Raw genomic sequence first — 23,515 nt, 5'->3', positions numbered from 1 at the left:
TTGAACTCATCTTCGAACAAGTTCATGCTCAGGTGTGGCCTCCTCTTCTGTCCCTCCCCAATCTCGTACCTGTCTGACTTTATAGAAGTGTTTTATGGACTTTTTAAGTTTAATGAGGTTTTAAAATTAACAAATTTTCATTTAAAATAACATCTTAGTTATTTTTAATTCCCTTATCAGTCTGAGTGATAGAGACTAGCAAACAAAATACATATTACTTGCTTTAAGCCCTGTCAGGAAGTAGTAAGTAATAATCTTAGTGATGATAACAGCACACTGGCATCTATTACTTAGACCTATAAGGAACTTACAAGGTTATGTAGACCATTGGTGTTCAGAATGTAAACTGTGACCTGACCCCAGGGTTTGTATGGTCAGCTCATTGAGGGTAGGGAGATGACTTGGATCCTACCCTCCCCACAGTAGGCAATCAGTAGGGTTTGTCTCCACCAAAATCATACCTTCCACTTTATGACTTAAGGATAGGCCTTTTAGGGACGTTAGAGCCTACCCAATCTGGCACCCTAAAGTTTCCATTGAGAAAATTCCTGTCTGTTCTCCTGGCTAAGCGTGACCATCTCCGTTCCTGTGCAGCCCAGACAGCTACGCCAGATGCACTTTGGAAAGTTGGCTCCACATTCAAAGACAGACATCAGTGAATTGCAGCCCAATCACCAAGATCTATAACTTTAATGTCATCTTCAGTTCTTCATTTTCTCTTAATCCACATATCCAGACTATTGCCAAATCTTGTCATTGTTCCTTTCACATCTTTCATTCCTCATCTCTCATTCCTGTCTTCTGCTCACACAAACACCACTCTGGTTCCAGCCTTCCTTACCACTTACCTGGAATATTGCAATAATTTCCTCCTAATTGGTCTTCCTGATTAAATTTTCTCCCCTCTCTAATCCATTTTCCACATTGTTATCAAAGTGATTTTCCTAAAGTGTCATGTTGCTCCCCTACTCAATAAATTCGAGTGGCTTCCTGTTGACTTTAAGATCGAATTTTATTTCATCTTTATCTCATCTTTTAAAAATTTATACTTTTGCTTAAGTTTTATGATGTACCCAATACAGTAGGACATGTATATAATTTATAAATAAGTAAATAAGTATTTATAGGGAAGGTGTGCTAAATTTGAATTCAGGTCTTCCTGACTCCAGGCCCAACATCCTATCCACTGTACCACCTAGCTACCCTACTTCTCTTGAAATAAGTATTTTGCACAAAGAAAAATTGGTAAATATTTAGAATAGTATGCTCTACATATATGAAAATTTGTAGTTTTAAAGTGTATCTTCTGAAAATGTCAACATGTATTAAACCTAAAACAAAATGTAATGTGGAAAAATTGGTAGTATATACCTACTGAAGTGTGCAAATTAATTGCACAAAATAAAATAATTAAATTTACTGACTACACAGTTACCCCTACAACTTTTTACATCTTAAAAAAAAACTTTTAGGGGCAGCTAGGTGGCACAGTGGATAGAGCACCAGCCCTGGAGTCAGGAGGACCTGAGTTCAAATCCGGTCTCAGACCAGACACTTGACACTTACTAGCTGTGTGATCCTGGGCAAGTCACTTAACCCCAATTGCCTCGCCAAGAAAAAAACAAAAAACAAAACAAAACCACAACTTTTAATATTGAATATGGCCTCTTTTGCAGCATTTTTTATACAAATTTGGCATTGAGTTCACAAGATTTTGACAGATTGTTTTATTCTTTATTATGGAAATCACATAATACACTGGATATTACATTGGCAAACATTTTTCCAAGTCTGTCCTTGAGTATAATCTATAGCTTTTCCATGGGATTTAAATCAAATGACTTCCCATGCTATGAAAGCATGCTTATCTTCATCTCAGAGATAAATTATTATTCTTTCATAATATGTGGCACGGTGCAAGGCTGTGTTAGACTATTCAGTCTTCATTTGTGAATTCTGTTCATCATTATGTTTGTCAGAATTCATCATTCCCTCGATGGGGATTAGACCTCCAACCCAACTAGAAGTAAAAAAAAATGCTAAAAATATTTTATAGGTGGATGTTTTATAGTCTTATGAAGATATTCAGACTTTACAAACTCACCTGGATTTCTGATGCTAATTTTAATATAATCTTGAATGAAAGTTTCATTAGTAAAAATTACCTTTTTCCAATCTGCAGGATTCCTATCTTTGTATTATCTTATCTATGACCAACATGTTTTCTTCATAACGATGATGAGCAGTTGTTGGGGTTTTTTTCTTTACTGGTCTTCTCATTGTTCTTCCAACTTCAAGAAGCCTTTACAACAATGTAGAGATTACTGTTGTTCAGCTGGTCAGTATATCTGGCTCTTCGTGACCCGTTGTACCATATCACGCCAGGCTCATCTATCTTCCACTATCTCTTAAAGTTTGTCCAAGTTCATGTTCATTGTTTCCATGATATTATCTATTCATCTCATCCTCCACCATCCCCTTTTCCTTTTGCCTTCAATCTTTCCCAGCATCAGTATCTTTTCCAATGAGTCCTATCTTCTTATGTGGTCAAAGTATTTAAGCTTCAGCATATGACTGTCCAGTGAATAGCCTGAATTAATCTCTGTAAGTATTGACTGATTTAATCTCCTTGCTATCCATGGGACTCTCAAAAGTCTTCTCCAGCAAGACAATTTGAAAGCATCAGTTCTTCAGCACTCAGTTTCCTTATAGTCCAACTCTCACAGCCATACATTATTACTGGAAAAACCGTAGCTTTGACTATATGAACCTTTGGTCGGCAAGGTGATGTCTCAGCTTTTTAGTATGCTGTCCAGATTTGCCATCGTTTTCCCTCCAAGGAGCAAGCGTCTTTTAATTTCATGACTGCATTTGCTGTCTGCAGTGATCGTTGAACCCAGGAATGTAAAATCTGATACTGCTTCCATTTCTTCACTCTCTATTTGCCATGATGGGACTTGTTGCCAAGATCTCAGGTTTTTTTTTGTTTGTTTGTTTGTTTTATGTTAAGCTTCAAACCAACTTTTATACTTTTTTCTTTCATCCTCTTCAAGAGGCTTCTTAATTTTTCTTCACTTTCTGCCATCAGAATGGTATCATCTGCATATCTGAGATTGTTGCTTTTTCTCCTAGCAACCGTAATTCTGGCTTTTACTTTGTCCAGCCTGGCATTTTGTGTGATGTACTCTGCATATAAGTTAAATAAGGTGATAGTATAAAGCCTTGCCATACTCCTTTTCCAATCTTAAGCCAATCAGTTGTTTCATGTTTGGTTCTGACTGTTGCTTTTTGACCCATATACAGGTACCTCAGGATCCAAGTAAGATGATCTGGCACTCCTGTCTTTTTGAGGATTTGCCATATTTTGTTGTGATCCATACCAGCTAAGTCTTTAGTATGGACAATGAAGCAGAAGTAGATGTTTTTCTGAAGCTCCCTTCCCTTCTCCATAATCTAGCAAATGTTGGCAATTTAGTCTCAAGTTGCTCTACCTCTTCAAAAACCAGCCTGTTCTTATAATTCTGGGTTCACATATTGCTGAAGACTAGCTTGCCAGAATCTTAAGCATAACCTTGCTGGTATGTGAAATGAGTGCAATTATTTAGTAATTTGGACATTCCTTGGCATTGCCCTTCTGTATAACTGAAATATAAACTGATGTTTTCTAATCCAGCGGCCTCTGTTGAGTTTTATATTGAGTGCAGCCTTTAACAGCATCATCTTTTAGGATTTTAAATAGCTTGGCTGGAATTCCATCACCTCCACTATCCTTGTTGTTAGTAATGCTTTCTAAGGCCCATTTGACTTCATTCTGCAGGAGGTCTGGCTCTAGATCAGTAACCAAACCCCTCTGCCGCAATAGGGTAGCGATCCAGGAGCTACTTAAGTGCCTCTTCCACACTGTAGAAAAATCAGTAACAATTTCTCCCCCTGTCATTTTCCTCTTGAAGTCTTTGTTTTTGAGGATTAATTGGGCTGATTTGCCTCTATAATTTGTCCGTTCTTGGTATTATTTTTTCATCTTTAAAGAAATTTTCCTTTTAAGGAACCTTCCTTTTTCTCTGATAAGACAGGTACAGTTTCATTTGAATCATTCTTGAGATGCTTGACTTCCCCACTTCCATAGCCACTGAAATATCTCTAATAGTCAATGAAGTGTGCTCTTGAAGAGCTACAGTTTTTGCACATTTTTTACAACAAAAGAGTATATGTACTTTTTTTTTTGTATATGTACAAAAATACGTATATGGCACAAAATCCAGCACACATTTGCTGGAGGACTAACTAACTAAAGGTAGGGAAACCAATTCAGTTTAGTTTCCTCTCGTTAAAGCCAAGCATTCTGAGTCAGCATAGTTTTACTTAATAGAAGCACATACATTTGGCCATTGCTATCACAAAATGGAACTGTATGAAAATTATTGCTTGTCCCAAGTGACTTGCCCACCACTGGCATATCCTCAAGCATTTTTAGGGTCAAAGGTAGTGTCTTATACCAATTTCCTATTCCTAGGACCTAGAATATAGGACCTTAGATGTAGTAGGCCATAGTATTTTCTTTTTCCTACCTCTAAGCCATTACCAGCCTTGGCCCTCTTTCCTGGAATTATGCCCTATTATAGCTCCATCAGTTAAAAAAAATCCTTAATGGCCCAATTCAAGCATTAATTCCTCCATGAAGCCACCGCTAATTGTCCTCTTCCTCCCCCCCCACCCCCAAAGCCAGAAGTTAGCGCTTCTTTCTTTAGTCCCTTACTACTCTGATTGAAACTTCTGTGTACTTATTCTAACATGTTTAAAGTTCTATTTAGCCTCATACCTTAGACATCATCTAGTACACCAGTTTTTATCATTCCTACCAGATGTTAAACTTTTGTACCCCCAGTACCTAGCATAGTACATTGCACTTCACACACACACAAACACTTTCTCTCTCTCTCTCTCTCTCTCTCTCTCTATCTCTATCTCTCTCTCCCCCTCTCTCCCTCTCTCCCTGTCCCCCTCTCTCTCTCTTTCTCTTGTGCGCGCGTGCGCTCTCGCGCTCTTTCATACCTAAATAAGTATATAAGGACAGCTAGGTGATGCAGTAGATAGAGTGCTGGGCCTGGAGTCAAGAAGAGTCATCTTCCTGAATTCAAATCTGGTTTCAGACACTTACTAGCTGTGTAACCCTGGGCATTTTCCTTATCTGTAAACAGCTGAAGAAGGAAATGGCAAACTGCTCCAGTATCTTTGCCAAGAAAACTCCAAATGGGGTCACGAAGAGACAGAAACAACTAAAAACGACTGAACAATAACAAATTTATATATTTAAATATTCACCTAGATCCATGATCACACTGATATAAATTTTCCCTCCAATGATATAGATCACAGAGTCTCTCTTAATTTATTAAATCCCCTTAATAAAAGAATTTGTTTGGTAAAACTTGGACTCAGTCAAAAGGCCGCACCCAAGGACCTAGAAAGCCCCATGTAGCCTTGAGACCACAGGTTCCCCACCCCTGTCACAGACCATCTATGCCTGCTTATTCTATGTGATTCTTGTCCATGTCCTCCTATTAAGTTCAAAGCTAAACATGCTGGAAGTTTATCTTTCCTTCTAAAATCTAGAGGAGACCCGTGGAGCATGTGTTCCATTGGTTTTTCCTTACTTTCTCCATGTAACTAGCCTTTTTTCTTTTTTGATTTTATACAGTATGTTCCAGTGGTCCTAGTGCAGCTTTAAGCTAGTAAGGCTTTTTACCAATAAGGCATCTTTTATTTTGGTTTTTCTTTGTAGTTCCTTAATTTTTATTTGTTACAAACTACGTACACCCACCATGTATCCCTTCATTGCATTTTCTTCAGAGATTGTAGTAGTCCATGACTCACAACCATTTTGTTGTTGTTTAGTCGTTTCAGTAATATACAACTCTTCATGACTCCCATTTGGGGTTTTCTTGGCAAAGATACTAGAGTGGTTTGCCATTTCCTTCTCCAGCTCATTTTATATAGATGAGCAGACTGAGGCAGACAGAGTTAAGTGACTTGCCCAGGATCACACAGCTAGTAAGTGTCTGAGACTGGACTTGAACTCAAGTTTTTCTGACTCCTGGCTCGGAACTCTATCCGCTATGCCACCTAGTTGTTCCACTCACAACCATACAATATCACTAATAGAATATTGGTATTAAAAAGGTATTAAAATATTGACTTTTTTGGTTTTTGTTTTTAATCTAATTAATTTTTTATTACATTTTAAGTTCCAAACTGTTTCCCTCCCTTCCCCCAGCCCACACTAGAAAAGGCCACCATTTGCCACAAATACACACACACACACACACACACACACACACACACACACACCCCCATACTATGCATACTTTTATTTATCAGTTCTTTTTCTGGAGGTGGATAGCATCTTCCTTCATAGGTCGTTTGTAGTGAATTTGAGTATTTATAATACTCAGGATAACTTAGCATTCACACTTATTTTTCAGACAATATTGCTGTTACTGTGTATAACATTCTCTTGGTGCTGTTCATTTCACTCTTCATAATTTCATGCAAGTCCTTCCATGTTTTTCTAACATCAACCTAATCATCATTTCTTACAGCATAGTAGTATTCCACCACAACCATATACCACAGCTTATTTAACCATTCCCCATTTGATGGGCATTCCATCAATTTCCAGGTCTTTGCCACTACAAAGAGAGCTGTTATACATATTTTAGAAAGGGCTTCTTAAACTTCTTCTGCACAGGGCCCCTTTTCCAGTTTCAGTATTCATTAGCATTGTGTGGCCTCAGGGCACGTGCAGTACAAAGTGTGCATGTTGTGTATTCAGAACCAAGGCTGCAGTGAAGTTGGGCGACGCAACAACAGGCAAGCTGCCAGAAACACTTCGGATTCATTACACATTTGAGTTTGAATTAATTTTTGGTCCTTTTGCATTTAGAAACCTTTTACTGTTGCCAAATTTTTTGCAAACCCCTACATTCAGTTATGCAGACCCATAGGGGTCTTGACCCATAGTATAAGAAGCACTGTTTTAGAACATGTAGGTTCTTTTCCTTTTTTTTTTAATCACCTTGGGAAACAGACATAATTTGTAGACCTAGTGCTATTTCTGGGTCAAAGGATATACACAGTTTTATAACTCTTTGGGTATAATTCCAGATTGCCATCTAATTGTATGTAATAATCTATATATAGGAATACCAGAAAGTAATTGGTTTTTTTCTGTGTGTCCTAACAAATCCCTCTTCAACTTGGATTCTTTGCTGGTTCTCTTCAGTGACAATGGTGAATATCTTTGGCACAACAAATAGGCAATTCATAAATGCTTAATTTAATCAAATAATTATCCTTTTTTTTTTTTTTAAAGAAAAAGATTGACTTTATTACTGGGGTTAAGTTGACCACACATAGGCTTTTACTTTAGGCAATCTAGCAGAAGAGCAAAAGTTAAGATTAGTAAATCAATGATGCACTCTTGTTATGAGATCAAATAATTACCTTCTTTTGTTTCGTTTGGCATGAATAAAAAGAAAAAGTTTTATGTATACACCATCCTTCTTTGCTCTTCTTGATTGAGGCACAAAAACCTGTTATTGCACACTTTTATTATTTTTTGATGTTATTGTTCTGGAAACATAATTTTAGAATTGAGTTTTAGAAATTACCTAGGATCTAGTCCAACTCCTTATTTTACAAATGAGAAAACTGAAACCCAGAGAGAATATGACTTTTTCAAGGTCACGTAACTGGTTATGGATTGAAGTCTAGAAACTAGAATCCAGATCTCATTTTTTTAAGTGCTCTCATATCTTTTATAGTTAGCAATAAACCTTAGCAATACATTATGAGAGTAATGTACCTTGTTTTTTAAATATATATATCTTATATAAACCTGAAGGGGGAAGAGTTGGAAAAAACTAATGAGTGTAATTTTTATTTTTAATTGTCAGCTCAGATGTTTAAAATCCTATAATTATCTTCAGAAAATATTGTACTTAATGAAGTCTGAGTATTAAAGTTCACTGTTGATAATTACTTCTTTTACTACCTAGATACTAGTCTTATGGAAAGCTTCCTATAATGTATTACAGAATTCTTTTCTCCCTCTGGTAGCTTGCAAATAACTAACTGTATCCTAAATGTTTTAACAGCTTTCTATTTGGGTTTTTCTATGAACCCATTTTCCTAGAATAATTGATTTTTAAAAATAATTTTCTAGATTTGAAAAAAGGGTGGGTTTTTTTTGTAGTACCAGTGAGAATTTCTGTTAGAAATTTTTGCTACCTAAAGTTATCTATCAGTTTTCTAAACTGATAAATAGGTTACTTTTATCTTTTTTCTTTTTCTGTGGTACAATATAAACATTTAAAAAATATTATTAAATGTTCCATGAGCTGTCTTCAAAGTATATACATAGGAACAATACAATTTAACAGTAGAGAGTCAGAGGGTATTGATTGACTTTTCCATGTTATTTAGACAAAAGCTGTTTTGAACAGATGGTCCTAGTTCAGTACCCTGAAGGCTAATATTCTTTAAACCAGCAAAGGAAATTTAATTCCTTATGTACGGGTCATGCCTTAAAAGGTAAGAGAGTATTATTAGAGCAGCCAAAAGTTATACTGGTTCAGTTCTTATTAACCATTGCCTCCACCCTCCCTTCCTATCTATTGCTGCTTCATTTAGCCTTCCCCATATTACAAGGCTCAGAGAACTTGAGCTTTTGCCTGTAATAAGTATTTCCCCCAGCTATGATCTCTCCCCTTAGCCCATTTACTAAATATCTTTAATCATCCCATTCCCAACATCAAAGTACCTAGGTCTTACCCTATAAATGAATTGTCTACTTTTCTAATTCTATCAGTTACCTACTTTTTTCTATTTTCTCTTCTGCCTTCCCTTAAATAATTCCAAAAATTCTTCAGTTCTTTCATGAGACTTCCTGACTTTTACAAAAGTAGCAATTTCCCTTTGGCCATGTCCATACATTTAAGTTCTATAACTTTATTCTTCAATCTTAAAATAAGCCTTTTCGTTTATGAGGTGCAGATTTTAACTTTAAATGTTTGCTCATTGTTTTAAGTGTTGTTTTCTGTTGTTGGGAGACAGTGTGTTATAGTGGCTTTTGGGAATGGCCGAAGTTTGAATCTTACTTCAGATGCTTTATAACTCGGTGAACCTAGGCAAGTCCCTTAATCTCTCTAAACATCAGTTTTCTTGTTTTTTTTCTTTTTAAAAATTATTTTTATTTACTTCATTAAATATTTCCCAATTATGTATGAATTTTATTAAAAAATAAAACAATAAAAATAAAGTAAAAAAGTATGTTTCAATCAGCAGAGTTCATCAGTTCTGTCTCTGGAGGTAGATAGCATTTTTCATCATGGGTCCTTGAAATTGTCTTGGATCATTGTCTTAATCAGAGTAGCTAAGTCTTTCCTAGTTGCTCATCATTACAATATTGCTATTACTGTGTACAGTGAACCTCAGTTTTCTTATCTATAAAGTGGGAATCATAGCACCCACTTAACAGAATTATTATGAGGATCAAATGAGATAACTGTACATAAAATGCTTTGCAAACCTTACTGCATTATGTGAACTGTGATTATTACAATTCATGTCATGCTCATCTCTTTTGATAGAGTTCAGTTAGAATAGATCCTGGAACAAGCTATTCAGTTATTTTTAATACATTTTTATTGATACCGTTTTTAACTTTTTTATCATCTAGTTTCCATTTCTCAACCCCTGTCCCAGAAAGTTATCCCTCATAAAAAGAATAAAAAAGAAAACTAGTTCAGTAAAACTAACCAACACATCAAAAAAGTCGATATTTATTAACATTGTTCACACCCGTAGTTTCCCTCCTTTGAAAGGAAGAGATTGGTGCCTTCTTGTATTTCTTCTTTAAATCCAGCCAAGCTTGGTTATTATAATTTTCAAATTAATTTAATTTTTTAAAAATTAATACAAATCTATTTTCTTTCCCTCCTATCTCTGAAAAAGGCAGGGGAAACCCTTGTAACAAATATCCTCAATCAAGCAAAACCAATTCCCACGTTGTTTTTGTCTAGAAAATGTCTCATTCTGCTCCAAATCTGTTGTCACTCTCAGGAGTCAGGAGGTGGGTAGCTTGTTTTTATCCTGAGTCCTTTGGGGATGGTCATGGCATTGATTAGAATTCTTAAGTCTTTAAAAGTTGTTTGTCTTCAGGGAGGAAGGAAACAAGCATTTATTGAGCACCTGCTATGTGTTAGGCACAGTGCTAAGCACCTTAAAAATATTATCTGATTTGATCCTCACAACAACCCTGGAAGGTAGGGTGTTATTATCCTAATTTTATAATTGAGGAAACTGAGGCAGATAGAAGTTAAGTAAGTCACTTCCCTTGGGTCACCTAGCTAGTACATGTTTGAGGCAAAATTTGATCTCAGGTCTTCCTAACTCCCTGTGCTGTATCTACTGCATTACCAGCTGCCTCTTTACAATGTGTTGTTACTGTATAAGTAGTTGCAGTTCTGCTCACTTCATTCTTTATCAGTTCATACAAGTTGTCTGAGGTTTCTCTGAAACTGTCGTCGTCGTCATTTCTCTTAGCACAGTAGTATTCCATTACATTCACATACTGTAATTTGTTCAGACATTCCCCATTTGTTTAGTTTTGAGTTCTTTGCCACCATGAAAAGCTGTTATAAATATTTTTGTACATATGGGTCCTTTTCATCTTTCTTTGCTCTCTTTGAGGTATAGATTTATTATTGGTATTAGTGGATCAAAGGGTATGCAAAGTCAAGTAACTTTTTAGGCATAATTCCAAACTTTGCCACATTCAGTTTTGCTTGTTCTTTCATTTTACGTTGTTTTGGTCATTGTGTATTGCTTTTCTAGTTCTGTTCCACTTTGTATCCGTTCATATATTTCCTCATGCTTCTCTGTATATTTTTCGTATAGTGCAGTAATATCCCATTACATTCATGTACCACAATTTGTTTAGTCATTCCCCAATTTGTTTCTAGTTCTTTGCTACTCAAAATGTGCTATTTTTGGAGTATATGGGGCTTTTCTCTTTGTCATTGATGTCCTTGGGGTATATGTCTAGCAGTGGAATCTCTATATCAAAGGGTATGAATATTTTGTTCACATTCTTTTCATAATTCCAAGTTGATTTCCAGAATGGTTGCACTAATTCACAGCTCCATCCACAGTGCATTAATTTGCCCATCTTTCAAAAAATCTCACCGATAGTGACTCTTGCCCTATTTGCCATTTTTCAGGGTATAAGGTAAAAATTCAAGATTGTTTTAATTTACATGTCTCTTATTGGTATTTGACATCAGACCTTTTAAATTTCCAAATATTATAACCTTTCCTCAGTACTAATCCTCCTTGACCTTCTGTGGCATTTGACACTATTAACCATACTCCTACGCCTTCTTCCTGGATAGCTCTCCTTTGGTTTTTGTGATATTGCTTGCTCGTAGTTTACCTTCTTTAGTGCTCCTTATTCTCTTTTTAGTAGTTCGTTGTCCTTCTCTCACCCCCAATGTGGGTATTCCTAGAGGGTCTGTTATAGATCCTCCTTTCTCTATAATCTCTTCCTTGACAGACTTAACTGTTCCCCTGGGTTTGATGTGTACCCCTTTGCAAATTAATCACAAATCAGTATAGCCAACCCTGAGCTCCAGTCCTACATTTCTAGTTGCCTGCTGAACATTTCCACAAAAATGTCTAGCTGAGACTCAAACTCATCATGTCCAAAACTGAACTCATCTTCCCTTCCTGTCCCTGTTACTCTTCCCCTCTTCCTAAATTCCCTGTTTTCCTTAGTTCATCATGCTCACCCATGATTGAAACTTTGAAGTCAACTTTAACTCTTTCAAGTCAACTTTAACTCTTTCCTTTCCTTAAAACGCTGCAAACTAGCAATTCTATCTTCACAATTTCTCTCATATCCCATTCCCTTTCTCCCTTCATACTTCCTAGTTCAGACCCTTCTCACTTCTTCCCTTTCCAGTCCATCCTTCTCACTGCTGCCAAAATTATCTTCCAGAGGCATAGGTCTGACATATCAGCCTTTTACCCAAAAACCTTCTATGACTCTGTGTTGATTCTAGTATTAAACCTTTTCCCCTTTTCCTGGCAATTATGCCCTGATGTAATTTAGCTCCAAACTACTTTTCAAGCTTTATTTCATATTATGTTCCTTCATGTATAGAAGTTTCCTGAAAATCAATATGCTATCTCCTGATTTTATGCATTTGCACCAACTGTTCCACATACCTGGAATATATTCCCTGTTTTGTGCTTTCAGAATGTGTCTCTTCCTTAAAGACTCACCTCAGATGCTGTTCTCCCTAATCTTTCCCCATCCTCTGACATCTAAAAAAAAAAAAAAAAAGGCAGTCTTCTCATATGAATCTTTCTAGAGCCCTTTGGCTGGAACTCTCCTTTGCTCTCATCACATCCTATCTGATATTATACTTTTCTATGTCTTAGCCCTCCTCGTACAATATAAGCTTCATGGGGGGAACTGTGTAATTTTTTTTATCATTGTTTCCCTTATGACCAGGTATGTCATCACAGTGTCATAGTAGGAAATTCCTAGTTTGGGAACTCATTTCACCAAAATGGATCGCAAATTAAAAGTTTCTGTAACTCTAAGGAGTTTCTCGAGGCACATAACAATTAAATGACTTGCCTAGGGTCACATACCTAGTGTCAGAAGTATAGTTTGAACCCAAAGTTTCTGACTGCAAGCCCAGCTATCATATATGTCTTACTACCTCTGTAGAAACCTTCCACATAGTATATCCCACTATTTCCATTCATATAATCACCACCTTACTTCACGTCCTCATAACTTTACGGATGAACTATAATAATGTCCTGTTTGGCCAAATAATTGATCTTCACAACAATCCTGGAAGGTAGGGTGTTATCCTAATTTTATAATTGAGGAAACTGAGGCATATAGTGGTTAAGTAAGTCACTTCCCATACACAATGACAAAAACAATGTAAAATGAAAGAACAATCAAAACTGAATGTGGCAAAGTTTGGAATTATGCCTAAAAAGTTACTTGACTTTGCATACCCTTTGATCTACCAATACCAATAATAAATAATAACTTCCTATTTGTACCAAAAGGTCTCTTCCCTACTCCAATCCATCCTCCATATAATTGCTTGTGATTTTCCTGAAGTATAGGTATGACCATGTCTGACCTCCCAACTCAATGAATTCTAGTGGTTCTCTATTACCTCAATAAAATATAATCTCTTTTTGACATTGAGTGCTCTTCACAGTCTGGCCCCTTCTTACCTTTCCAGCTTAATGTGTAATTATATATTACTAGTTATAGATATTATTTCCCTTTATACACTCTACCATCCAGACATACTAACATAATTACTATTCCTCACATATGGAGTTCCATCCCCCATGCCTATAATGCATTGTTTCCTTACTTTTGCCTCTTGGAATCTTTGAATTCCTTCAAGACTTGGCTTAAGCATTACCTTCTACAGTAGATTTCCAGGGGGATGCTGAGTAATTTTATTTTAAAGGGGACAGTAGGCCAAATAAGTTTGGGAACCTCTGGTCTAAGAAAAGATTCATGCTCCAGGGCACCTCTTTTAGCTCAGCTGAGAGCAGTAGCAGCTCACTTATTTTGTAGGGAGACCAAGGGTTATACTAAGGGGGCTCTGATTGGTTTCTCACTCCTGAATCCCAGTCATCCAGGAGAGTATAAGTTTCTATTGAAATCTTCCAAGTTTCTAGATACGAGGATTCCAGATAAGGGGCAAGTCAGAAGGGAGGAGAGGGTACCAGGCAAGAGGAATAGGTATGGCTAGGGAATGGAAAGCCTAGGGAACAAAGAAAAAAATCAGGTTTTTCTGAACTATAGCACATTAACATTTTGTTAAACTTTAACCTAATTTAGAATTTTTCAGATTAATTTGGCCACAGAACACTTCTAGGCTTGAAACAGATTCAGAGAACCTACACATGCTGATTAGGGAGTCCCTAGACCAGCAGTTGGAATACTTCTTGGAAAGTTTGGAGCAAAAAAAGGAAATTAAACCTATTTTCACATAGAAAAACAAGTCAATATAACACTAGTCTACTTGTACCTCAAGGGGAGGTGTAATCCTTTGGCACCTTGAACTTGTAGGTCTTTAAATAGCTACTTGACTTCCCCTACAATATCTCTTGGTCTAAGAGAAGGTTTAAAGCTCTGTCATCCTCCCTTTCTTTGCAGCCTCTTAATCTGCTTCTATTTTCAGGTCATCTAGGTTACCAACCCAATCTCTGCATCTGTAAGATCCATTCCCCACATTTTGAGGGCTTTGACTGCTATAAAACCATTACCTCATCTTTAGGAATATTCTTTACAGTCTTAGTTTGTTGCCAAGGTCATATTCAAGGGCTGTCCAGCATGATAGAACCTTCAAGAACCTTGACGATATGAACTTCAGGAACATAGAATAACCTCCATGCCATGATGAGGCATTGTAGTCGCACTTTTTGGAGTTATGAAGTTTGGTGTAAATAATTAAACAAATTAAGCATCTATGTATGAAAGGCACTGTCTTAGGTGCTGTGTATACAAAGACAAAATTAACAATACTCTTCACTTTCAGGGAACTTTCATTCTAAAAACCCTCCAACATCTGTAATAACCATAAGATCTCTCACAGGGTTGCCATGAAGAAAGCACTTTATTTGAGAATACATCAAATTGTTTATAACATGATTATTATATTCATTTTTTCCCATTTATGTTTCTGCCTTTTATATGGACCCTGATGTTATTAGCATCAGTTAGAAGAGATCTTCCCCACATAAGAGCTGCCCATTACCATGGGCAGCCCCTGTAGCAGTGCCACCTTGACCACTCTGTTGCAAAAGCCCAGAAGTTTCCTGTCACCCTTTCTTGTCATAGTAGAGGGGAGATTTTTATTAATGTTTCTTTGTTTGAAATTTCAGAAAGCCTTCTGGCAACTATATCCCATCCTCCTTTTCTGTTATCATTCATGAAAAAAAAAAAAGCATACTTTTTTTGCATTAGATTCCTTGTTACCATAGTTGGAAAATGGAAGAGGAGGATGTAATTGTGGGACAAAAGTATGTATAACGTTAATGCCACCTTTTTTGAATGTTTAACAAATGTTTTATTTATTTTATTAATAATATCTGCAGTACTCTTTTCTTTACCAAATTGTCATATTTCTGAGTTGTTGATATTCTGGGCTGTAGAAAATTCCTTCAGTTTACACCTAATTTTTAGAAATGATTGGTAAATATACTACTGTTTCTTATGAAATTAGCCCTAAAGAATACCTCTCTCCTATACAAGTCACACTTGAGTGCTTAGTACTACCTTCTTTAGCGATTCATCACCCTGAGGGACAGGTTTTTATGTGCTTTTGTGTAGCCATAAATACATACACATATGAATATACTCATATTGTGATTACAAGCTACAAAGTAGCTACCCTAGTAGGCTATACTGTAATGTTACTATCATTGTATTTGACCAAAAGTGTTTTTGGAACTCCTCTGGATTTCCTTCTAAACCTTTTGGTATATTATTTTGAACTCGATGGGCTGTGGCAGATCTACATTTTTTTAGGGCAAATCTGATTTTGAAATTAGCCAAATTCCTGTATTGGAGATAGGTCTGATGAGTGAGATTGGTGCTAAAGCTGGATTAATAGCTTCTTTGGTTAAAATGAGATGTGATCAGAGTTGTAACTATTATAGGGTAAAGGGGACTTTGTCTTGATGTGTCACATTTAGAGGGCACTGACAGTTTTTGCAGTTATTTAGCAGACTAGAAATGGTGTGTTTAATATTTAGCAAGATTAATTAAGATAGGGAGGTATCAGATGATAGGCTGGGTGAATTCTTCCCGTGTCATAGCATTCCCCTTTTCCCAGCACAGCAGCCTCAAACTGCTATCTTGGGGTCACTTTCTCTCATCCCTTCCCCAGCTTCTTCTTCCCCTAAATGAGAACAAGGAGGTTTTTTTTTTTGCCACTTAACCTTGGGCACACAAATCCCTAGTTACTGCACTACATGTGATCATACACTAATGATGAGACTTGTTTTCTTGTTTGGCTCAGAGGATAATTTAAAAGAGGTTTTCAGAAATGTTTTGAATGATAGAAGAATTCTTGTGATAAGTATATAACCTCTCAAGCTAAGTACTTTGAAGTGCGGTAATCATTTAGGTTAATAAATGCTGGTATGATTTTTTAAATCTCCTTTAATACTCTGTATATGTATACACTCACCTACAGAATATTGAGTAACCTAATTTTCTTAAATGTTTCACCTATCTGTGATTTCACTGATATGTCCACACTCCCATTAATGCAGATTGCAACCCCTACAGTAGACTTGCTGTGCTTTCCCTCCCCTGAAAAAAAAAATCACCTTGTGCCCAACCTTCTGGATAGGGAATGTCCCAAACCTTGGCCAGGCAGGTCCTCAAAAAGGAGATAAAGAGCCCATCAACAAACTGGTACTCAGGAAAGCTTTTCAGCTTTGAGCTTACCTTGGAAAACCTATTGTTACCTCTGTTCCATGATGAGACCTCATAATAAACTTTATTGAAGGTGTAAAATGTTTCACACCTTTAAATATGCATCTGGTTCACAACTAAACTAATGATTAGATTCCTCTTGATTATATGAGATGAAGAAAGTTCATAATAATTATTTTTTGCCATACTGGTGGTCAATTTTTACTGTTAATATTTTGGCATGACAGATAGCCTCCTGAGTTACCTTATCATTTTACCTCATTTTGTACTTTTATTATCTGCAGCATTTTATCCCAGGCCAAAGGGATTGCTAGCAGGCATTCTTACACCAATAAATGTAGTTGCATTTTTAATGGTCATTATTTATACCTAATGAGCTTTTTTTCTCTCTTTTTGTTTGTTTGAAAGCTTCTTGCTCGACTTGAAGGTAGAAGTTCCCTGAAAGATATAGAACCTTTTTTGTTTGCTGATGAAGGCTCTCCTATCCATGGTAAAAAAAAATAATAATAATAATTTTTAAATGGGGGAGGGGAGAGTGGATATCTTTGAAAATTTATCCCTTATATTATTTTTTGTACTCTCATATATGAGGATATCAAAGTTATGGTTTTTAAAGCACATAAATATCTAGCAGGTAGCAGGCTAAGAGATAAAAATGAAAGACTAAGATAATGACAATAGACCAATTTCTTTATTATAACCAGCTTAGTTCAGTCTAGCACTTAAGACAATGTCTCAAACATAGTATACATTTAATTAATATTTGTTGCCTTTTTGTTAATTGTATGGTAGTCAGTGTTCCATTATTTGTGGGTAAATAATGTGAATTTTGTTTTTTCTGGGGCATACTTTTCATTTGAAAAATAGTACTCTGGTCAATTGCTACATTGATGTTTAATATCCTTTATCACCACCCCTTCCCCCAACCAGTGTGTCCTTTGGAATGGGGGTAGGGTGTGGCAGTACCTCATCTTTTGTAATCGAGCTGTGGTCTAGCAGAGGACTATTTCCTGTGCCAGGGAAAGTTTGTAAACAATATCTTTGCTTAGGTTGTATATTTGTGTTAGTTTAAAAGACTTATTTGTCCTCAGAATTGAAGAAAGAAGTCGATCTGGGTGAATGGATAAGGTAAAATACATAGTAACATTTCATGTGTCTAGAGGTCATTTATTTGGGAGTTTCATGTATTTGAAGGAAAGCCAAGACCTGGACTGCCTTCCTCCAACCTCTCTTCCTGAATTCCTACATAAAAGCCCAATTCAAATACTGCCTCTTTCATGAAACTGGTTCTACCCGCTGATTTCATATAGCACTGTGCTTACATTTTACTTACATACCATTTTGTATTGTAGTTGTCTATATGTCATTTTTTTTAGCTATGATGCCTCAAACACCATGAACCAAAGGTAATACAGTTACCTCAGAGGAAAGCTAATAGACACTTCCCCTTGGGGCTTATTTACTTGTTTGATAGATTGCCGTGGCCAAAGAATTCATCACAAAGTGGCCAGCTTACTGATGGTGAGTTCATACTTAGTAATTCTTGTCTTTTGAAAGAAAAGCAAAACTGTTGCTGGAGACCATAGTCAAAACCTTTCCAGCATTGTAGAGCCAACCAGAGCTGGCACCTCAGTGGCATAACTTTCAAAAATACAGCGTTATTTCTCTGCCACGATTAACTTATTCTTGTTTTAGAAATAATTCTAACAGACTTGGCAATCTGACTTCACAGTTGACAACAGATGAAAAGAATTGAAAGGACTGTTGATAGCATAGTAATAGGAACAGATATGGACAACCAGCCTCTTCCTAATGAGGGAGGATACTAAAAAAAATTAACAGAAGTAGAAACAAGACCCAAAAGTACAGCATCATTTAGTTATTATTTAGTTATATCATTTGCCAAAATAGCCAGCTTTTGGTCAGTGACTGAGTTTGCCAAGGAGATATGAACAGAACTTTGTAATGTGTCACATAGTAAAAATCGATTATCAGCCCCATATTTTTCACAATGAGACATCTTTCACTTTTTCAGCAATATTTGAAGACAGGAGTGGTTAATTCTGATGGAAGAGTACCTGTTTCACATACAATTCCTGCTTGTTTCATACTCTCGAATGTTGTGTTTAGCAGGAGAATAATTTTGCTTTGAAGTCCTTTTCAGCTCTGTATCTGTGATCACATGAAGGATATTTGGTCAACTTATCTATTGGGAATAATGAAAAATTCCATATATAAATATGATTCTGTATTTTTAAATTGTTATTTCTTTGCACCAGCAAAAATAATAAATTTCTCAAAGTTTCCTATTTGAAATGATATATGTGTATTATGTGTGTATGAGCATACAAAGGGATTTTTTATGTAAATATAAGAAATGTGGTTTTAGTTTTTTAGTTAAGGGCAGGTATCTTATAATAATACTTCTCATGTGGAAATGTTTAACTTACTCTGGATTATTATTCTGTATGGTTTGTTCTATATATAAAATATTTTTTCTTTTTAATTTTCTTGAAATTCTAACAAAGAATATTTTGTTTTGATGTATTATTATTCAAAGGATTACAGTTTTGCTAATCATTTCTCTTTTATATATTCCTGTATTTTTTAAATTGAACTGAAAATACTAAAATACTAAAATACTAAATACTAAAAATATTAAAGCTAAACAGCAAAAATCAGTTACCTTAATTTCATCATAATGTTTGATTTTATTTGTGTGCAGAATTTAGTTTTTTTATATTAATATTTCCCTGATGAATATCGTTTTTATTGATCTCATTGGTGTGGGTGTCCCTCATCCATACATACTGCAACTCCTTATTCTTGTCTGTCCACAGACTGCCATAGAATATACAGTCAGTGTGCTGGATACCTTCCTCTACCTCTTTTAGTATCTCAAAAGTACCATTGTAGCAATAAGGTTGTTATCTTTTGCATTCTTTTCTCCCTACATGACCAGATCATCTCCTTTTCTGGTGATATGTGTCCTTAAATATGATTGATTCTGTTTTTAGTGAAATTGGAAATACAAGTTGAAGTTCATGCTAACACAGTATGATAAAATATTAAAACTGCTACATTTTATCTAGGTTTTTTTTTGATAGAAACTAGTCTCCTTCATCCTGAATGTAGCATATTCATTACCACCTTAGTGCTTTCACTCTTTCAGACCCACCTGCCCAGAATGCTTTCTCCAACCATTCACTCTATCCATTCTGCCAGTCTTTCAATATCCAACTACCCTCTATGATTTGCTTCCAGTTTACCTCCAGTTTTATTTGATAATATTCATCTTCATGCATTCTATGTTCTAGGCAAATTCCCTGAATTCAGCATGCCATAGCTTATTTTTGTGTTCACTTAGACCATCAGTCCTGCCTCATGTGTATACCCTCCTTGTTTTTTGCCTTTCACAATCCTTACCTTCCTTCAACGCTCAGCTTAAGTTTTTTCTCTGTGAAGCCATCCCTGACCTACCTCCTTGTGGAAAGTAGAAGGAATCCCTAATTTTTATTTTTGTGTTCCTAGGACCTTACACTTTGGTATTTGATTACATTCAATTTAGCAGTTTATTGAAAACTGTTGTATTCTACTTTGTACTTCTGATCATTTTATGTACTTCAGTGTTGTCCAGTCTAGATTATAAAGTGCTTCAAGTAAAGAACCAGATTGTACCCTTATGTATCCTCCATAGAGCCTAGCCTTATTTTATATGAATACTAGGCAAATACTTGTTTAACTTAATTGGAAAGAGGTATTATAGTTGCAGACAAAAACAAATTGAGAAGTATTATGTTGAAGATAATGTTTAGCAATTTTGAAAATACATATCCAAAAAAGGATATATGTATTCACTCATCAATTTTTAAAACTCCCAGTTCATGCATGGTCTGTATATGTGAATGGCCTAGTAAGGATGGTTTTTCCCATGAGTCCTAAACGTTGAAAACAGTTAGTACTCTAAATCATAGAGTTTTACTGGGGAGGAGGTAAGTAACACGTTTACAGTGCCATCCTACAATGGATTGAGAAAATAATATGCCATAGAAGAAAGAACATTAAATTTGGAATCAGGAAAGATCTAGTTTTGATTCCTGGCTCAGACACTTAGTAGCCATCTGACAGTGGGCAAAGATTCAAAGAGCCATTTACTTATTGGAAAAGGAAGAGAGAAACTCTCCACTACTACCTTTGTTTAGGCACAGTGGCCACTCTTAACAAGACGTGTTCCAATCTAGACTGCTTCAGACTCTCAGACCACATCACTCTGATTCCAGGCTTAGCTATTTAAAGACCTCCAGGAGTTTGGCCAGTTTTCGTCATTGCTTCAGTTCCGTGGAAAAAGATGCTCACATTTCTGGGAAAAGACAGCAGGATGTTAACACTTTTAAAAACATTAACTCCTTATTATCTGTGATTACATCAAGTGAGGGAAGGGGGTTAAATCATTTAGTCTAAGACCAACTATCCTTCTACATAGAGAAGCATGGGAAGACTTAACTCTGTATGACCTTAATCAAAGTGAAGTTAACTGAACTGGGAAAACAATATACACAGTGACAGCAACATAAAAAGAAAGAACAGCAACAATTGAAACTGAACACTGCACTTTTTGAGGTAACAAAGAACTGGAAACAAAGTAGATGCCCATTGATTGTGGAATGATTAAACAAATTATGGCATATGAGTTTGATGGAATATTACTATGCTGTAAGAAATGAAAAATATGATGCATACAGAGAGGCATAGAAGACTTATAGGAACTAATACATAATGAAGTAAGCAGAGCCCAAAAACAGCATACAGAATGTCTACAACAATTTAAATGCAATTAACAGTAGCTACAAATTAATTGAAAATGAATGTTGCAGAATTACGAAGTAGCTAGCATTGCCCTAAATAAGACATGAAAATACCTCCCCCAACTCCTTTGCAGAGGTTCAAGGTGCATGGGTATGGAACATTGCCTGTAATCTTCAGTCTTTTTCAATGTATTGATTGGTTTTGCTGATTATTTTTCTTTCTCTTTTTTCTTTAAAAAAAATATTCTTTGTTATATGAAATGACTCTCTGAAAAGGGGGCAGAAAAGTACTTCTAGGAGAAATTTAGGCAGTGTAAAACAAAACATACCAATAAAAGTTTATTTAAAAAAAACAAAGTCCAATGAAATTATAATGCTCAAACTGTGCCCCAAAGAAAAAATATAAGATAACCTCCCTTCCTTCTTTATAGAAATAGGCTCTGGTTGTGGAATATTGTAGGTAATGTCAGACTTTTTTCAATATGTTGGTTAGTATTGCTAAACTATTCTCTTTGTTATTGTTCTTTGAAATGGTTCTTTGGGAGGGAGAGAGGGATTTGAAAATATAACTGATATAAAAACAAGTTACCTGTAAACATTTTTAAAAAAGAAAAATGTACTTTGAAATTACTTGATGTTTTAAATGTCATGAAATGTTTAAGACATGTAAGGCAAATGTTTGTGTAATTATATGTTCTTATTGGCTTCCATTATGATGTTAGTGATTAATAATAAATACATTATAAAGATATAATGTTAAATTTAATACACATATACACTTAAAACACTTGATAGTTCTAAAAAAAAATATAATGACAAGTATGTAATTATTTATAATTGACAAATGTTTGCATAATTGGGAGCAATATTTGATGTAATCTCATCTTGTAAGATTCTTCACAGCAATTTTCATACTTAAATTTACTTAGATAAGCTTCTATTTGGAAGGGAATTCTTTCAGCATATTTTCTACTAAAAAAATTTTTTTTAAGTTGTTTCTAAATTAGCTCTGTCAATCATTCCTCTTATAATTTATGTAAATTTTTGAGAAAAAAACACTGCATCAGGATCTCGTGAAGTAAACCCCACATGGAAACAGTTATTTTCATATTTGCATTTCTTCTGTATTTGAGATTTACTTTTCAGACTCAGTTTATGGATGTTTGTTTTATCTTAAGAGTCTTGGTTTTTAAAGCTTTTAAAAATTTTTCATTTTCCTGTTTCTTCATACTTCCCAATTGTACCCAATTATTGGAAATAGGAGCTGGTACAGTATATTTGAGTTTAAAAAAACAATAGAGAACTAAGAATATAAATGAATATGGATTATTTTATACACACTAGTTAGATAAGTACTTGACTTTTTTTTTTGCATACAGTATTAGATTTTAGACCAACAAGAAACCAGCTTTTCATTCTTGTTTAATTTTAACCAATGCCCAGTGATTATCCACCTCATCTTACTATACACATCATGTGAGAAGCTTGCAGACATCAGAGTGGAAAGGTTTGCCTTGGGTATTCATTCCCCATTACAACTTTTTTTTTTCTGCAGGACCCCTTTTACTTCTTCGTGAAACCCCATGGTCTATAGTATGTAGCTTGAGAAACAGCTTCTAATTATTGATGTTAAAAAGTTCAGGTTTATACTATTTATCTCAGTTATGTTTGTATAATTGAAAAAGAAGAGGGGACTTGTTTCAGATGAGTGAGGATGAAAATATCACCAACATGTTCCATGCCTTCTGACTCTAAAATTCTTATGTTTTTATAGTTCTTTGAGTGAACTCTACTCTTGACTATTTGGTCAGAAGAAGTTTCTTGATAAAAACAATGCAGAGATTGTGTAGGCTTGTAGTTTACCAATGATTCAGGTAAATTCCACCTACCTGAGCAAAATTCCCGACTCTTTTGTTGTAACTGTTGTCTCCACAGTGCATCAGGAGGTGCATCAGTAGGTCTAAGTTGCACTGAAATACTGTGAAGTTGTACTTTACATGAAGGATCATAGGTCTGCAACATACGAGACAGTTTCAGATTAGGCAGATATTACTATGTAAATAGAGGATTTGGCTTTTTTCTAGGATAATCAGCATAGGAAGAAATAGAGGAGTTGATGAATAACTTGTATAAGATAATTCCATATCTCCAT

At 35.5% G+C, this 23,515-nt stretch overlaps 1 protein-coding gene across 1 annotated transcript in view; it reads left to right on the top strand.

Moving 5' to 3' along the window:
• The window catches only part of XRCC2 (X-ray repair cross complementing 2), a 33,010-nt gene that overhangs the window by 6,458 nt on the left and 3,037 nt on the right, over positions 1 to 23,515 (top strand). The window contains 1 exon segment of the mRNA XM_027841055.1: positions 16,967 to 17,048. Within this exon segment, the coding sequence (XP_027696856.1) occupies positions 16,967 to 17,048 (82 nt within the window).

The sequence above is a fragment of the Vombatus ursinus genome, unplaced genomic scaffold (assembly GCF_900497805.2).
Source record: "Vombatus ursinus unplaced genomic scaffold, bare-nosed wombat genome assembly UNPS02014852.1, whole genome shotgun sequence".
NCBI classification, from domain to species: domain Eukaryota; kingdom Metazoa; phylum Chordata; class Mammalia; order Diprotodontia; family Vombatidae; genus Vombatus; species Vombatus ursinus.
Note: the sequence above shows the minus strand (reverse complement) of the source record. Positions and strands in the feature narration are given on the sequence as shown.